Raw genomic sequence first — 18,509 nt, forward strand, 5'->3', positions numbered from 1 at the left:
AATAAAAAAAAAAACATAGCAAAAAATACAAAAAAAAAAAAAAAAAAAAAGTAAAAAAAAAGATATAATAAAAGAAATAAAGAGAATAAATAATCAAGTGAAAAGTGAAATATAATTAATAAATTTCTTATTCTCTTTTATAACATAAATTATTTCATTTTTCATAAGTACATAAAAATACTAATTTTAAAATAAAAATGAATAATAATATGTACATATTTCTCATTATATATATTGGTAAAATTATATATTTCGTAGTACTTTTATTTATTTTATATTATCATAATTCCATTTATTCTTTTCTTTCAAATTCATTACATGCTTGTTTTAGCTCAACTTTTCTAATATTCTTTATTTAAATATTTAAACATTTAACAGAACACATATTTATAAATAATTTCAAAAAATTAAATAAAAATAATATTAATAATAATATGTAAATGTGCATCTACTTTATTTTATATTGTATTTTTTCATATAAAAATGATAACTGGTTATTGTATATTTATATATGTTACATTTATATTATTTTAAAATTTTGAAAAGAAAAAAAAATTTAATAGTGTTAAAAGAACACTTCTGTTTTTATGAAGATCTATTTTTTAAATACAAAATATAATTATTCTAATTATAAAATTTATAAAATATTAATAATATAAAAATACATTATTTTAATTTTATTTCATTTATTTTTTTTTTAATTAAAAATGCAATATTTTTAAAAGGTAATATAAAAATATGTAAACTGTTCTATATATGATCATAATATCTACATATAAACATAAAAATTATTTATAAATACACGCATCTCTATTTTATTTATTCTTTTTTTTTTTTTTTTTTTAGAAACAAATGAAATTAAAAATTAATTTTAATAATATTTTTTTTTTATAAAAGGATGAACTTAGAAAAGAAATGATAAATAAAATTATTTAAAAGAAATATAAAAAAATCATGTTTATTATAGTTTATTATTTGTAAAAATTCACAGAAAAAATGCATTATGTATATAAAAAAAATCTTCAAAGAAAATAAAAAAAATATATGTTCTAGTGCATTTAATTAATATCTTCGAAAATTCATGAGATATTTTTAACTTCATCAAATTGAACTATATCTAGAGACAAATATTCGGTTAATTAGAAATATACATATTTTTGTATTTTTACATATAAACTAAAAAGTAAAAAAAAAAAAAAAATGAATACTTAAGAATAATTTTTTTTAAATATTAATAGTAAAATATTTAATATTGAAAATAAAATATATATAATTATATTTATGGATAATAATAATATTAATTTATACTCTATTATGTAGTAAAATGATTTATTAATTTAAATTTTTTAAATTATTTATGGAAATAATTTGATTTAGTAAAGGAAATTTTTATAGGTCCATTTTCATCTTTTTAGTGTTTATTCTATTTTTTATTAATGCTAAAAGAATTTAATTAGAAAATTAATGTCTTCCTAATATTTATTAAAAATAATAAAATAACTAAAAAAGATATACCTTTTTTTGAAATAAAGTATTTTTTTTTTTTTAATTAATATTTTTATTAAAGAGATATTAATTGTAAAGTAAATATTTTTTTTTATTAATATATATATTCTATTTTATTAAAAAAACTTTCATATATACTATTTTTATAACATACAATAATATTTTAAAAAAAAAAAAAAAAAAGGCATATAATAGGTGTCATCTCTTATAATCGAGAAGAAAAAAACTAACACTTATATTTTATAATTAATGTTAATAAAAAAAAAAAAATAAAATTAAAAATGGCAAAAATATGTAATTTTAAAGATGAAAAATATACACTATTTATAAAAAGAAAAAAAATATAAATGTCCTAATAAATATATACAAATAATTAACAAAATGAACAAATTAAATATTTTAATGCAAATATAATTTTAATTTAAAATTTAACATATATTATTTTAAAACATTTAAAATTTTAAGTTAATATGAAAAAAAAAAAAAAAAAAAAAAAAATTAATAAAATAATTTTAGCTATTTGGTATATCTATTTATATAGTGTATAATTTTGAAGATAAAAATAGGATGTTAATGTATAGCTTGTTAAAAACATGATTAAATTACATAAAATGTTAACTTAAAAAATATTATGACAATAATGTTTTTTTAGAATTTAAAAAAGGGCGATACACATATTCATAGTCTTCATTTAATGAATCAAGTGTCTCCTTATTTATTTTATAAACAACAAAACTGAACCTGGGTCCCATTTCATTTAATATTATTTCGTTTTTTTCGTTAGTATTCCAATTATAATGACGAAAATATATAATATCATTTTTATTGAAAAATGTAATAATTCTATTATTTTCAAACTTTTGCAAATTGTAGTATTCACTATTTTTAATAGATATTTCTAATTCATTTTCATCATCTTCTTTTTCACTTTCTTCTTTAATTTTGTTTTGTTTATCATTTACAATTGAAATTTGCTTGTTATTTTTTGAGAATTTTCTTTTATTTGTTCTAATTTTAACTGGGGGAAATAAATATTTAAAAATGTTCATAATTCTTTTACCTAAATCTGAATTAAAATTATGAAAAATTAAATGGGGATTACACATAGAAATATTATTTATCTGATCACTAAATTCATGCCTCATCTTACAATCTTTTATGGTGCAAAATAAAGTAGGGCCAAAAGGCAGATGACAAATAATTAAATTTCTTGGTATTCCTTTATATTCATGTATAATAATTACATCAGTAATATTATTTTTTCTTGCAAAATTTATTATATCTTTAATGAAATAACTTCCTCTATTTATTTTTTCACTATTAGGAATTAAAAGCTTTATTTCTTTTGCAAAATTTTCCAATTGGGATGATGGATTTCTTGAAGTTGTTATAAGTACTCGCGGATTTTCAATACCGCAAAAAAAATATTCATCGTCAAAATTTCTATTAAGTGATTTTTCATCATATAAATCCATCTTTTTTCTTAATTCATTTTCTTCATTTTTTAAATGGCTCTTAATTTTTTTATTTTTTTCATAGCTTTCTTTTATACTCTTTATTTTCTCTGCATACTGTTTTTTTTCTTCCTCAATTTTTTTTAAATATAAATATTCTTTTCTCAATCTTATATTTCTCCTTAGCATTTTTATTAATTAAATAAAAATATATATTAAAATTACAATTTTTTTTATATATTTACTATAGCATATTTTGATAATTATTTTTTATAGAAAGCTTTGGAAGTTGTATATTTAAATGGTTATTTTATTTTTTTTTTTTTCCCTTTTTAAATTAATATTATTTATTTTATTTTATTTTATTTTTTTTTTTTTTATTTTTTGAATTTTTGTTTAATTCTTGTTAACATACAATTTTTTTTATATTACTATTTATTATTTTTTTTTTTTTTTTTTTCATCTTTTATCAAATTATAGTTTTTTTCTTTTTTCCTTTAAATAATCTTTTGTTAATTTTTTTTTAAATTTATCATCATGAAAAAAAAAAATATAAAATAATTGTGTTTTCATATATATAGATGTACTTAATTTTATTTAATGAAATTATTATATTTTTTCTTTTAAATTTATTCATTAATCCTTATTTTAAAACGAAGTTACATATATTGAAGATATCAATTATGTATTACTTTAAAATGGAGTAATTATTTTGCTTTATGTAGTTAAAAACTATTATTTTTTTCATTATTTTGAGAATGTTTTTTTCTTCTTATATAATATTATGAATATTACATTTTTATCATGTAAAAACGGTAATTTATAAAATTAGAAGAAAATTCTAGATAAAATGAATATATATATTTTTTGAGAGTTATATCTTAAATTGATGAGTTAATGAAATTTCTTAGAACTTCTTGGTAAAGATTTAAACAAATGGAATGAAATATTTGGAATACATAAAGTGATAAATATATATATAGAAATAATTATTATATTCTATTATTACAGAAAAACTTTTTTTTTTGTGAAAATACAAATATGAATTTTTTTTTTATTAGTAATTAGTAAATGGTTAAGAATAAAATTAATGAATCAATTTAAGATAAAAATGAAAAATAAAAAAAAAAAAAAATTTGTAAATTTCCTTTATATGATACAAATTAATACATTTTATTCTATTTTAATGTTTTGCTATTTTTTATTTTATGACCATATCAAATAATAAAATAATTTCTTTAGATTTAAGTAAAAAAATAAAGAAAAAGAAATGAAAACAATAAATTTGCAAAATTTCTTACAAAAAAAAAAAAAAAAAAACATAATCGAAATCGTAAATTAAAAATATATTTTTCACAATTTGCTATTTTTCCCTACTTGAAGCATTAAAATATTTATTTATTACTTCATTTTTTTTTTTATAAATTAAAATAGATGTTACAGTGACATAGAAAAGAATAATATAACTTTACTCTTACAACTTCTATAAATATAAGTTCAATTCTTAAAAGGAAATGAAAATAAAAAGAATATTAAAATAAATATTTATTTAAAATAATAACTTAATAAAAAAATTTCCTATTTTTATCAAAAAAAAAATTAAGTGAAAAATAATCTTTCAAGATATTTTATTTTTTTATAATTTTAAACTATTATATTCATTTAAAAATTTTGGTAAGAAACAAAAATAAAATATACCTAAATTATTAATTCTCTGTTATTAAAGCATTAACATATAATAAATATTATTATAACATAAAATTTATTTTTTTAGAAATTAACTTATTTTATAGTTAATGATTAGAGGAACTTTTAAATGTTATTTTTCTTTAATATTTACACATCTTTTTAAGAATGAAGAAAAAAAAAATATGGTATATATATTTTTAAACATTTTGTTTTAAAATCTCTTTAATAAAAAAAAAAAATGTTTTGATTATTTTGATGAAAATTTTTACTTTAATATAATAAGAAAAAAAAATTTTCATTATCTTGTATAAATTTGAAATGCTTTAAAATTTTATGTCTTTATAGGTAATTATATATTAAAATATAATTATTCTTCAATGCATGTTTGCAAAAACTTGAAAAAAACATGGGGACTAAAAAAATACATATTCATAATTCAAAAGTAAAACAATATTTAAAACATATATCTTCATGATTATTATAAAAATTTGAAAAAATTCACTTTTAAAATAACATGTAAAAATAATATATATTAAAATATAATTTTAAGATGCAAAAAATGCATTTAAAATGTTATAATTTTTATTAAAATTTTTGTTCTTATTCTGTATTATGTATTTTAATGAAAATGTTAAAAAACATGCAATTATAAATATTCTTATTATGAAATTACTACAAAAAAAAAAAATAAAAAAAAAAGGGGCCAAAAGGCCCCGCATTTTTTTTTCAAAATTTTTTAAAACCTGAAATTACGAATTTTAGTCCCTTAAATTTTGAATCTAAAAAATTAATAAAAATAAGATAAAGTAAATTTTTTTTTTTTTTTTCAAAATTATTTATCGTGTAAAAAAAATAAATTTTATGAAAAATTAAGTATCTTTATTTTATTAAAAATTTTTTCAAAATAAACAATACATTATATTTAAATAATATTCTTTTTATTTATTTTGATATATTTTTATAATTTTTTTTTTTTCTTTTATTTCGTATATATATTTTCTTTTTTTTTCATTTTTTTGCATTTTCTCAAAAAAAAAAAAAAAATAAAAGAAAAATTTTATTAGCCGATAATTAGTTTTTTTTTTTTTTTTTTTTTTTTATAAAGTTTTATTTTTATAAAGAGTATTTTACTTTTAAATAAAAAATTAAAATACATATATAAATATTGAAAATATTTTTTAAATCAAAATGGCAAGCGCAAAAACAAAACAAAATTTACCTGAATCAAATATCGCTATCGGTATTGATTTAGGAACAACTTATTCATGTGTTGGTGTATGGAGAAATGAAAATGTAGATATAATTGCAAATGATCAAGGTAATAGAACAACACCATCTTACGTAGCATTTACTGATACTGAAAGATTAATTGGTGATGCAGCTAAAAATCAAGTTGCTAGAAATCCAGAGAATACTGTCTTCGATGCAAAAAGATTAATAGGAAGAAAATTTACTGAATCATCTGTTCAAAGTGATATGAAACACTGGCCATTTACTGTAAAAGCAGGTGTTGATGAAAAACCAATGATTGAAGTAACTTATCAAGGGGAAAAGAAATTATTTCACCCAGAAGAAATATCATCAATGGTTTTACAAAAAATGAAAGAAAATGCTGAAGCATTTTTAGGAAAATCAATTAAAAATGCAGTCATTACTGTTCCAGCATACTTTAATGATTCACAAAGACAAGCAACAAAAGATGCAGGTACTATTGCAGGACTAAATGTTATGAGAATTATTAATGAACCAACAGCAGCAGCAATTGCTTATGGTTTACATAAAAAAGGTAAAGGTGAAAAAAATATTTTAATATTTGACTTAGGAGGAGGTACATTTGATGTATCCTTATTAACAATTGAAGATGGTATTTTTGAAGTAAAAGCAACTGCAGGTGATACTCATTTAGGAGGAGAAGATTTTGATAACAGATTAGTAAATTTTTGTGTTGAAGATTTTAAAAGAAAAAACAGAGGAAAAGATTTATCTAAAAACAGTAGAGCATTAAGAAGATTAAGAACTCAATGTGAAAGAGCAAAACGTACCTTATCTTCCTCTACTCAAGCAACCATTGAAATTGACTCCTTATTTGAAGGTATTGATTATAGTGTAACCGTAAGTAGAGCAAGATTTGAAGAATTATGTATTGATTACTTCCGTGATACTTTAGTACCAGTAGAAAAAGTATTAAAAGATGCTATGATGGACAAAAAAAGTGTCCATGAAGTTGTCTTAGTAGGAGGTTCAACAAGAATACCAAAAATCCAAAGCTTAATTAAAGAATTTTTCAATGGTAAAGAAGCATGCAGATCTATTAACCCTGATGAAGCTGTTGCATATGGTGCAGCTGTACAAGCAGCTATATTATCTGGTGATCAATCTAATGCAGTTCAAGATTTATTATTATTAGATGTATGCTCCTTATCATTAGGTTTAGAAACTGCAGGTGGTGTTATGACTAAATTAATTGAAAGAAACACTACTATTCCAGCAAAAAAAAGTCAAATATTTACTACTTATGCTGATAATCAACCAGGTGTCTTAATACAAGTTTATGAAGGAGAAAGAGCATTAACAAAAGATAACAATTTATTAGGTAAATTTCATTTAGATGGTATTCCACCAGCACCTAGAAAAGTACCTCAAATTGAAGTCACTTTTGATATTGATGCAAATGGTATATTAAATGTTACTGCTGTAGAGAAATCTACTGGTAAACAAAACCATATCACTATTACTAATGATAAAGGAAGATTATCACCAGAAGAAATTGATCGTATGGTTAACGATGCTGAAAAATACAAAGCAGAAGATGAAGAAAATAGAAAGAGAATTGAAGCAAGAAATAGCCTTGAAAATTACTGCTATGGTGTTAAGAGTTCATTAGAAGATCAAAAAATAAAAGAAAAATTACAACCATCAGAAGTTGAAAGCTGCATGAAAACTATTACTGCAATTCTTGAATGGTTAGAAAAGAATCAATTAGCTAATAGAGATGAATATGAAGCTAAACAAAAAGAAGCTGAAGCAGTATGTGCACCTATTATGTCTAAAATATATCAAGACGCAGGAGGAGCAGCTGGAGGTATGCCAGGAGGAATGCCAGGTGGTATGCCAGGAGGTGGAATGCCCGGTGGTATGAACTTCCCAGGTGGAATGCCAGGAGCTGCACCAACAGGAACTGGACCAACTGTTGAAGAAGTTGATTAAACTTTTTAAAGATTCTATTTTTTAATATATATAATAACTATTGATATCATAAAATTAAAAAAAAAAAAAAAAAAAATTATGCATATTTTATATAAATATATATTTCTATTATTTTTTTTTTTTTTTTTTGTAAATTAAAAAATAGTATACACAACGGCATTATGTAAAATATATAGGTTTTTATTTTAATATATTTATCATTAAGTAATTTCATTAATTTTAAGTTTTATATTAATGATCTTATTATTTATGAATATATATATATATATATATTTATAATGTGTATTATTTTTTATACTTTGTAATTTGTTTCTATGAAATTTTAAAATAACTATTTCATTTATTTTATTCTATTTATTTTTTTTTTTTTTTAAAATAATTTTATTGGAACTTTAAAGTAATATTTTATTTAAAGCATTTTGAAAGTAATATTTCAAATTCATTTAATCTTAAATTTAGCATTTTTGTAATTTAAGTTTATATAATTGTAAGAAGAAATATAAAAAAATAAATAATAAATTGTTCAAGTGTAAAATTTTATTTTGATTTCAAGTAATACAATGGCTTATATAAAGAAGAAATATGAGATTTAAGAGAATATAATTGATAATACAAAAAAAAAAAAAAAAATCTACTATAAATGTTTTATTCTGCAAAACCTGAAACATTATTCTCATATTCATCATTTTTTATAAAGATTGTTTTGAGAAAAAGAAAAAATACTTAATTTAACATTCAGTTATTAAATGATAATAAAGATATTTAAAATAAGTAATATAAAATGTATAACAATATTTCAAATGTTCATTCATTATTTTTATTAAAAATACATAAAAAAAAAAAAATTAGTATTGAAAAGGAATAATTTAAATTTTTTTAACAAAAAAAAAAAAAAATAAGTTAAAATATTATAATTTTATATAGAAATGTTGTTGTACATATCTTTTAAAATATTTCTTAAAAAATAAAAAGATGGATCTAAAGAACTATCAATCTTCCATATGATATTATCACTTTCTTTTTCTTTTTTAACACATGTTTTTCCATTAATTATTATTTGATTTTTGTCAGTAAAATTCAAACAATTATGAAAAACATTATTAATTGACGTTGATAAAGTCTGCATACTTACATCACCAATATATATATTCCCATCTAATTTATTTTCTTCATCTAATTTTTGGTAAAAACTTTTCTGATCTACTTCTGATGTTGAACTAGAATCCACTTCTATAATGGAATTTTCATTACTTTCATCTTTTAAATTATATTCATCATTATCTAAATAGTAATTTAAAAATTTCTTTTCATCATTTTCTTCTTTTTTCATATCTTCATTTATGTTATCACAAATATCATCTTTTGATTTTTCTTCTTCTTCTAGTTCATCACTACAATTTGCTAAACACAGTATGTAATTTGCATCATTATATTCGCTCCAAAAAGTACTGTGTTCATTTATAAACCTTTTTCTTCTATTAAAAAAAAAAAAAAAAAAATATACATATATATATACATACATATATATATATAATACATATTATAAATATTCCTTTGTTCTTTTATTTTGATAACAAGTAGTTTTAAAGAAAAAAAATTTATAAAATATTTAATAAAAAAAAATATCATTTACCTTTTAATACTTAAATGAGAAGGCTTTTGAACGTTTTTTTCTACTATGTTAGCTTTAACTTTAAAAACATTAAATTTATCACCATAATTAGCTGCATTTAATAAGTTATATATACTTTTTATATACACATTTTCATAATTAACATTTAAAGATATTTGTACTGAATTAATTGACGATGCTCTTTGACAAAAATAACGTTTATAAAATAGATCTTTTTTATTAATTGTATCATAAAAATTGGGTGAATAAAAAGTGTAAAAATTTATTTTTTCATTTTTTATTGAAGAGTGTAATAGCATTTCAAAATTAAAAGAAAAAAAACTATTACAGCTTGGAAGTAATATAAAATTTTTTGGTTTCATTAAACATAAAATTGTTCTCAAAGTATTTTGATTAACATAATTTTCCATATTAAAAGATTTAATTACACAATCTATATAAATTGAAATTTCTTGTTCTTTTGATTTTTTAGGAATTTTTTTTAAGTAATCAACTAATCTCTGTTTCCACAGCTTCTTTTTATTTATTTTTGCATTTTTGTTTTCCTTATAACCACTACTAAATACATTATTTAGACTAATTTCTTTTATTAGTGCACTTTTTTTTTTATTCCTTTTTTCATTGAGTTCATAATATCCAAAAATATCTTTTTTTTTGGAATTGCTTTTTTTCTCTTCATCAACGTTAGTAAATGTTTTCATTTCTTCATGTTCTTTTTTTACATAATTTTTCTCTTCGTTATTACTATTTTTTTCTGAGTCATAATAATCATATATATCCTTTCTTATTGACATCGAAGTATTATCTTCTTTACAATTTTCAATATAATTCGTTACATAATCTTTATTTAATTTTCCCATATCATTATCATCACTGTTTTGTTCTATTTTTATATTTGTGTTTTTCTTTTCTTTGTTAATATTTACAATTTGATTAACTCTTTTTAAATCTGGATAATATATTTTTCCACTTTCTTCATAATCATTTTCTAAAATTTGTTTATTTAAATTTTTAACAAGTTCATCGTAATTTTTTTCACTATCTTTGTATACCTTATATATGTTTTCATTAATATCAATATCATTTTTAATTTCATCATCTTCAAGACCATATACTTTGTTATTCTTTTTATTAACTCTGTAATTATATTCATTTTCTTTATATTCTTCATAATCATATAGTTTATCAAAATCCTTTACATTCATATTCTCACCTTTAATTTGTTCAATATTTTCAGTTTTATTAATAAGATATAAAGAACTTTTATCACTTTTTAAAAATGTTTTTTTATTTATGCTATTATTTATATCTTCTTCACTATTGAAATAATTAATGTTACTATTACTATTATTCTCATCATCTTCATTTTCATCATCCTCATTTTCATCATCTTCACTTTCATCATCATCATCATCATTATCATCATCATCATCATCATCATCATTATCATCATCATCATAATCATTATCATCATCATCATCATCATCATCATCATCATCATCATTATAATCATCATCATCATCATCATCATCATTATCATTATCATCATCATCATTATCTTCATTATCATCATTATCATCATTATCATCATCATCATCATCATTATCATCATCATTACAATTATCTGCATCCGTATCATCGCTTTTTTTTTCATAACGGTTGTGATCATTATTATTATATTTGTTATTATTATCTCCTTTACAATCATTATTATATCCTTTTCTTTTTTTATTTTCTTCATCCATTTCCAAATTAATTTTATTTTCTTCACTCCTATTTTTATCATTAGAATCAAAATTTTTTGAAAAATCTATTTTATCCCTCTTTACAAATGGAACACCCTTTTCATCTTTACTTATGTTATCTTTATCAGAATAATTACAATCTATTTCTTGTTTACAATTGTTTTTACCTAACATAATACCTTTATAATCATATACATAATCATCCATTTTGTTTTTTTCACTATTCTTATTTAAATAAATATTATCTTTCTCACTTATAAGAAAATCCTTGTTTTCTTTTTGATCATTTTCTGAGTGGGATAAATTAATGTTAACAAAAGTATTAAAATCATTAAATGATAATCCTCTACTTCCATTAGGATAAATTTTTTTATTTTTTAGACTTTTAATTTTAATATTTTCTTCAATTACTTGTTTTTTATTTTTCTTTTTTAATTTTTTCTTCCTTTTTTCAATTAAGTTATTTTTTTTTTTCAAATACATCATTTCTTCAACAGATTCAAAAATAAAATTTAACTGTTTTCTTTTTCTAACGTTTCTTTTTTTAGTCTTTCTTTTTTCTCTCTTTTTTTTTAAAATTTCATTTTCAATGTTATTTTTTTCTTTCAAATAAATTTCATATAATTTTTTATCATTAAACTTTATATTTTGAATGAAGGAAAAATTGAAAAAATCTCTACTGCTTTTATCTTTATTTGAATATATATAATTACATATACTATTTGAAAAACTATTTGAATAATTTTTTTTAGTAAAAATTATAACATTTTGTTTTTTTGTAAGAAATGAAGATAATATTCTTTTTACTGAATCATTGTTTAAGGTAGAAGGAAAAGAGAATAAGACATAATATCCATCTTCATATTTTTTAAAATCATTATAATTCTTTAAGCAAATTAAATTTTTTATTTTAAATAAATTTATTCTATTTTTATGGAAGTTATTTTTGATATGTATATTCATATATGTTAAAGACGTAAACAACAACCTTATAAAATTTTCTCTGGAAAAAAAAAAAAAAAAAATTTGTTTGAATTATTAAAGTAAAATATAATTAAATAAAACAAAAAAAAAAAAAAAAAAGAAAAAATTATTTTAATTACGAATAGGGGCATAGAAATAATAGTGCATATCTTTGTGAACAAACTTCTAAGAGAGCGTTAATATGAAATAGAAGATCAATAAATATACCTAAAAAAAAAAAAAAAAAAAGGAAAAAAAAATGCTATTTATTTATAAAAATTTCAATATAAACATATATATTTTTATGTATAATTTTTTAACTATCAATGTCAACTGGAAAAAGAACACATCCTAAATTGTTTATAGTTTTGTTTACTATATTTAAAATATTTTTTAAGTCTATCATTTTAGTAAAATTTTTATTTGAATAATGAAAATTGCTAATATATGTAAAAACGTCTGATTGCTTTATCACTTCTGATTTTTCAATAAAGGAATAATCTTCTATATTAAAATTTATTGAATATAAAATTTTATAGTTAAAGAGTTTTATTATAACAGCAGAAGAACCTATATTATCTCCATTATTTATGAAATATATCGGAAGTATACAAATAATATTTTTTTTTTTACATATAACTTTTTTAAAAACAAAATGTTCTCTATATTCGAGTGTTGTAATGTTTTGAAACAAATCATTTAATACTTTTAAATATTCATTTTCATTAAATTTTTTAAAAAAATTGCAACTTTTATTACATTTTAGATAACTTAATAAAACATATTTACTATAAGACTGAATATATTCGTGACATATTATAGTAACTTTTTTTTTTTTTTTTAATAATTCCATATAAATTAATGGTAGACAACCAACATAATTTAAACTGTGATTAGTTATAATAATAAAGTCAATGTAATCACAAATCCTATAAAAATATTTTTATTTAAAATTATGTAACTGCTTCTTTTAAACATTTTAATGCATAAATATATATAAACATACATAAAATTAAGTAATATATATATATATATATAATAAAAATATATAATATAGAAAATACTTTTAAAACTTCTATTTTTACCTTAAAATATTTTTTATATCGTTTATACAAAAATTATCATCCCATCCACAATTTATAAGAATATATATATTCTTATCTTTTTTATTTAAGTAAAAATCATTTTTGTTGTTTAAGTAATCATAATTATATAAATGTTCATAATTATCTCCTTTTAAATCATTATTTTCATAATTAGATAAAAAATGGTCCAATTTTTCTTCGTTTGCATTTTGCAATGTATCATTTAATCCATAATCTTTTTTAAATAATTCCAAATCTTTAATTATTAGCAATGTACTAAAAAAGTTGTGACTATATAATGGTACAACTTCTAAAATCATTTTAATAAAGTTAATGAACTTTAAAAGGACAATTTTTACAATTTCTCTTTTTTTTTTCTATTTTTTAATTTATCTTTTTTTTTTAATACATTAGTTTTAAATTATGAAATAATCATTTTATTATTTTATATTAAAATTATAAATTCATGAAAACATATTTATGTTTTATTACATGTCTGCAATATATCATTAAATAGTATCTAATTAATTCTATTTATTATTTTTTTTTTCTTTTTATATAAAATTATAGATTAAAATATTTCAAATTTTTTTAATTTAACATATTTTTATATATTTAATTTTTTTTCTTCTTTCTTTACTTTAAGATATAAATGTTACTTTTTTATAAAAAAACATAAAAGTTTGCTATTTAAAATTTTTGTTTTTAGTAATATTTCTTTACAAAAAGCTATGTTAAATGATATATATATATATAAATTTAATGAATCAAATTAAAAATTTATATTCTTGTTTAATTAAAATTATATTAAAAAGAAACATATGAAAAAAGAATAATTAAAAAAAAAAATTTTTCATAATGTTTGTTAAAAAAAGAGAAAATGTTTTATTAAAATAAAAACAGAAATACATATTTTTGTGCTTCTCTATTACAAACAATTATTAAAAATATTGCTTATATACATGTATATATATAAAGATTTATTAAAGCTTATTTTTAATTAAAATGCTTTTAAAAATGCATATATAATAATTTTTCTTTATGTTTCATCCTTTAACTGTTTTTATACATATATACTATATATGTACGAAATTTGTATAATTTTATCATTTGAATTTTAAAAGTATTTTAAATTAATAAAAAAGAAATTAAAATGGTGACAAAAAAAGAAAATAAAGTGAAAAAAGAAATAAAAATCAATAATAAATATAAAAATGATGGAAAACATAAGCAAGAGGAAAAAGAAAGTGATGAAAAAATAATAAAAAAAACTAATATAATGGTCATTAAGAAAAAAGGAATGAATTCAGAATTAAAAACCTTATGTAGAGAGCTAGTTGATCTTTTTATTCCATATTGTGCTCTTTTCTATATAAAAAAGTTAAAAAATTTATCTGAACTAAATAAAAAATTAAAAGAGTTAAGCTATAAATACACAATTTGTATTTATATTCAAAATTTTAAATTACTATACAGCATTACAAGCAATTATACAAAGTTATCATTAACATTTATAATTCAAAGTTTTACCACTTCTTCTTTAGTTAAATCCAAATATTCAAAAAATGCAAATCACAATTATAATAATTTAAAGCCATTACTCATTTTAAAAAACTTCAATAATAATGCAAATTCAGATATGTTAAATTATCTTATTATAATACAGAATGTTCTGAAAAACCTGTATCCATGTGTAAATCTTAAAAGTGACTTTTCACATAAACCAAGAAGAGTAGTATTATATTGTTATAATAATAATGATGAAACTATATATTTTCGTCAATATGTGACAAATTTAAAGAAAAGATCATTTAAAAAAATATTAAACGAAGCATATAAAAAAGACTTGAGTGGATATGATGACGTATTTAATTATATATCTAGTAAAATTGATATTAATAATTTCAGTAATGAAAAAGAAATAGAAATGATAGAAATAGGACCACGCGTTAGTTACAAGCTTTTTAAAATTACGGATCAAGATAAAGGTATAAAATATCACTATTATTTTATTACATTTTTTTCGTAGAAATATAATTATTATTTCTATACTATATATTTTTCTTCTTTAATTTTTATATAAATGAGTGAAAGTAAATTATCATATGTATCGATATAGATGTGTTTACATATGATTTTGCTCCATTTAATATATTTTTCATGTATCAAAAATATGTAAAATAAAATAGGTCATCAAATTTCATCTTATTTATTTTTTATATTTGTGTAATTTTCATTAAAATATTTTTTCTTTTCTTTTTAGTTATTTACTCATTAGGGGATAAAAAGTGATATTTTAATTTCTGAAGGATCAAGACAAATTTTTTTCTTTTTTTTTTTTAATAGTTTCCTTGACATAAAGATACAATTGATGTAAAAATTTGTATACATATAAAAACGAACTATTTATTATTAATCATTTAATTTTTAAAATTTCAAATAATTTATGGTTACACATTTTGTAATAAGCCTTTTTTTTAATTTTTTTTTAAAAAACCTTATTTTTGTTTCTTAACTGTTCATAATTTTATGATCAAACAATAAATATTTGAGATTACAACAAATTGAATTGTAACAAGTAAACAATTGGTAAAGATAATCAAAAGAAATGTTCTTACTATGATTATAAAACATTTTCATATTACATTTTTACTTTATAAAAATAATTTTTTCAATTATAATAAATAAATAAAAGATAATGAAACCTATATATATATATATATATATATATTTAAAAAAAAATAAAAAAATATAAATATATATAATCTATATGCATATAATATATCAACACTTTGGTTGTCTTTGTTTTTACATTATTATTTTTCTTTATACAATTAAGCCACATTATTTTACTTTTTTTTTGATATATACACAACAAAGATTTTGGTAAATTTTGTATGAATATAATTAATAAGAATATTTTTTGTATTTTAAATAAATTTATTACTATGTTTTGATTTACCATTAATTAAATCATTGTTTATATATATATTCTTTTTCAGAAAACTATCAGATTTATATAAAGAAATAAAATAAAGATATAATACATCTTCATAGCATTTTTATCGTTTTAGTAATCTTATATTTTTCTTTTTTTTTTAGTTTATTTATTTATTATTTTGTTTATTTTTTTCTAAATAATTATAAAACATTTTTGTAAAAAAAAAATTTATATTTTTATTTAAAATATTTCTATATATCTAAAATTTCCAAAAATTTTATATTGTGATATGTATTTACCTAAATAAATATATAAAGTTTTCTATAAATATGGGATTAAAATATTCGGCCTTATTTGTCTTTGCGTTATTGATTCACTTGACCGTGTACAATCTTTCGAACATAAATATATTTAATACAAGTTTTTATTCTGAAGATGCCGAAAATTTCGAAAAAAAATATTTTTTTAGCTATTTAGGGATGACATATGATATTATCAAGGGAAATCCTCTAGGAGATCCGCTATTTGTAACAGATTTGGGATACAAAAGATATATCCTTAAAGATAAAATAGAATTAGATGATATGTTAATAGATGATGAAAAAAAAAAATCGAAATTATATTATACTGTATCAAAACGCAAAAAAATAAAATGTTTGCATTCTAAGAAACCAAATATAATCAATGAATTAAGTGATATAAATAATGAATATAAAAGTTATAAATTCCCATCTCAATTTGAAATTTATCCTTTTAATGCTTCTAATTATTATAAACTCTTAGTTGAAAAAATCAACAACGGAAATTCAATAATTATAGATAAAAAAATTTGCTCTAAATATTTTGCTTCATTACATGAAGTTATCAGTGATGATTTAGATTCATTTTTTTTAAGTACATTGAATGAGTTAGGAAATAATTATCAAGATATAAAAGGTGACATATATAAATGTAATGTTCAATTTTATAAGTATAATAAATATAATAAAAATTGTTTAAAAACTATAACCCCGTGGATCACATTTTTTAATTTATATGGAACACATTTAGTATCAGAAGCTTATTTTGGTGGTATAATTATAAATAATTTATATGTGGAAAATGAAAACATAAAATACAGTTCTCATAAAATTAAATTATACAAGAGAAGACTAAACCCTTTTTATAATAGCAATTCTAACTTATATTTTGGTTCTATTATATCCAAAGAAAAAATTATTTATATTAAAGAAAGGGATTTAATGTTAAACGGAGGAAATAAAATAATATTTGAAAAATCTATAAAACAAAATTCTTATAAAAAATGGGAAGATTCCATAAAAGGAAACTTAGCTAAGCCAGTTAAATTAATTTTTATTCCCTTTGCTGAATTTATTATTTCAAAAGATGGAAAGGTTGCATACTATGAGGCATTAGAGTTTTATTCCAATTTAAGTTATTCTAACTATAATCCATACAATTTCCAGTTAGATAAAAGTGAGGAAGACTTGTATAGAATGTACATAAAAAAATGGAACCAATATATAGATAAAAATGTAAATTTCAATATATCATCTAAATGTAAAAAAGAAGATAAAATTATAAGTGGCTTTATCATTACAAATAAAAAAAAGATTTACGGTGATAATACTACAATGCACATATGCCCATCCTCCAATGAATGTTCAAGTGGAATAAATATAGAAAATGATAGAAGCTTTGAATTTGGTTGGATTTTATGTAGTTATGAAAACATTAACGAAATAAAACAAATAAAAAAAGTAGTTAATGGAAAAGGAGAAGTAACTTGTCCACCTCAAATGAAGATAGGTTTTGGATTTTCAATTACAACTCAAAAATCTATTAGCTCAAATATTAGTATTGAACCATGTAAAAGCAATAAAAAAAGTTGCAAAAGTAAAAATGTAGATGAAAATTCACAAAGTTTTCTTTGGATCAATTGTTTTCCAAACAGCAAAAAAAAATTAATAGAAACTTTAGAATCAAAATCTTATACCAAGAAAATTTACTTAAATGATACTACTATTATCAGTTTAAAATGCTCAAAAGGAAAATTTATTATTGCAGGATTTGCAGTTGATTATATTTCATCAAGTGTTCCTGATTACTTAATTTGCCCTATTGGAAGTTCTGTCTGTGATTTAAAAATTCGTGTTAAAGAAATAAATAACCAAGAAATACATGTTCCTATAATTTATATTATTTGTTCTTCTCTTTAAAAATGAACAATAAGAAAAAGACATATATTTTGTAATATTATATATTTTTAATTGATTACTTTTTATA

At 18.9% G+C, this 18,509-nt stretch overlaps 5 protein-coding genes across 5 annotated transcripts; 3 read left to right on the forward strand and 2 right to left on the reverse strand.

Annotated features, from left to right (window-relative positions):
* Positions 1-2,135: 2,135 nt before the first annotated feature.
* PGAL8A_00111800 (U3 small nucleolar ribonucleoprotein protein, putative) lies at positions 2,136-3,149 on the reverse strand (the record flags this gene model as incomplete). The annotated part of the gene is made up of 1 exon (XM_028673954.1): positions 2,136-3,149. One exon carries the CDS (start codon positions 3,147-3,149, stop codon positions 2,136-2,138), a length of 1,014 nt encoding a protein of 337 aa, XP_028526234.1.
* Positions 3,150-5,837: 2,688 nt separating this feature from the next.
* PGAL8A_00111900 (heat shock protein 70, putative) lies at positions 5,838-7,856 on the forward strand (the record flags this gene model as incomplete). The annotated part of the gene is made up of 1 exon (XM_028673965.1): positions 5,838-7,856. One exon carries the CDS (start codon positions 5,838-5,840, stop codon positions 7,854-7,856), a length of 2,019 nt encoding a protein of 672 aa, XP_028526235.1.
* A 916-nt stretch (positions 7,857-8,772) lies between these two features.
* Positions 8,773-13,602, reverse strand: PGAL8A_00112000 (conserved Plasmodium protein, unknown function; the record flags this gene model as incomplete). Its single annotated transcript, XM_028673977.1, has 5 exons — positions 8,773-9,331; positions 9,490-12,237; positions 12,338-12,425; positions 12,519-13,126; positions 13,283-13,602. The coding sequence occupies 5 exons, from the start codon at positions 13,600-13,602 to the stop codon at positions 8,773-8,775; spliced, it is 4,323 nt and encodes a 1,440-aa protein (XP_028526236.1).
* Positions 13,603-14,435: 833 nt separating this feature from the next.
* Positions 14,436-15,574, forward strand: PGAL8A_00112100 (BRIX domain, putative; the record flags this gene model as incomplete). Its single annotated transcript, XM_028673988.1, has 2 exons — positions 14,436-15,270; positions 15,546-15,574. 2 exons carry the CDS (start codon positions 14,436-14,438, stop codon positions 15,572-15,574), a joined length of 864 nt encoding a protein of 287 aa, XP_028526237.1.
* Positions 15,575-16,552: 978 nt separating this feature from the next.
* PLP5 (perforin like protein 5, putative) lies at positions 16,553-18,442 on the forward strand (the record flags this gene model as incomplete). The annotated part of the gene is made up of 1 exon (XM_028673999.1): positions 16,553-18,442. One exon carries the CDS (start codon positions 16,553-16,555, stop codon positions 18,440-18,442), a length of 1,890 nt encoding a protein of 629 aa, XP_028526238.1.
* Positions 18,443-18,509: the final 67 nt, after the last annotated feature.

This window comes from Plasmodium gallinaceum (genome assembly GCF_900005855.1).
Source record: "Plasmodium gallinaceum strain 8A genome assembly, contig: PGAL8A_v1_63, whole genome shotgun sequence".
Lineage (NCBI taxonomy): Eukaryota > Apicomplexa > Aconoidasida > Haemosporida > Plasmodiidae > Plasmodium > Plasmodium gallinaceum.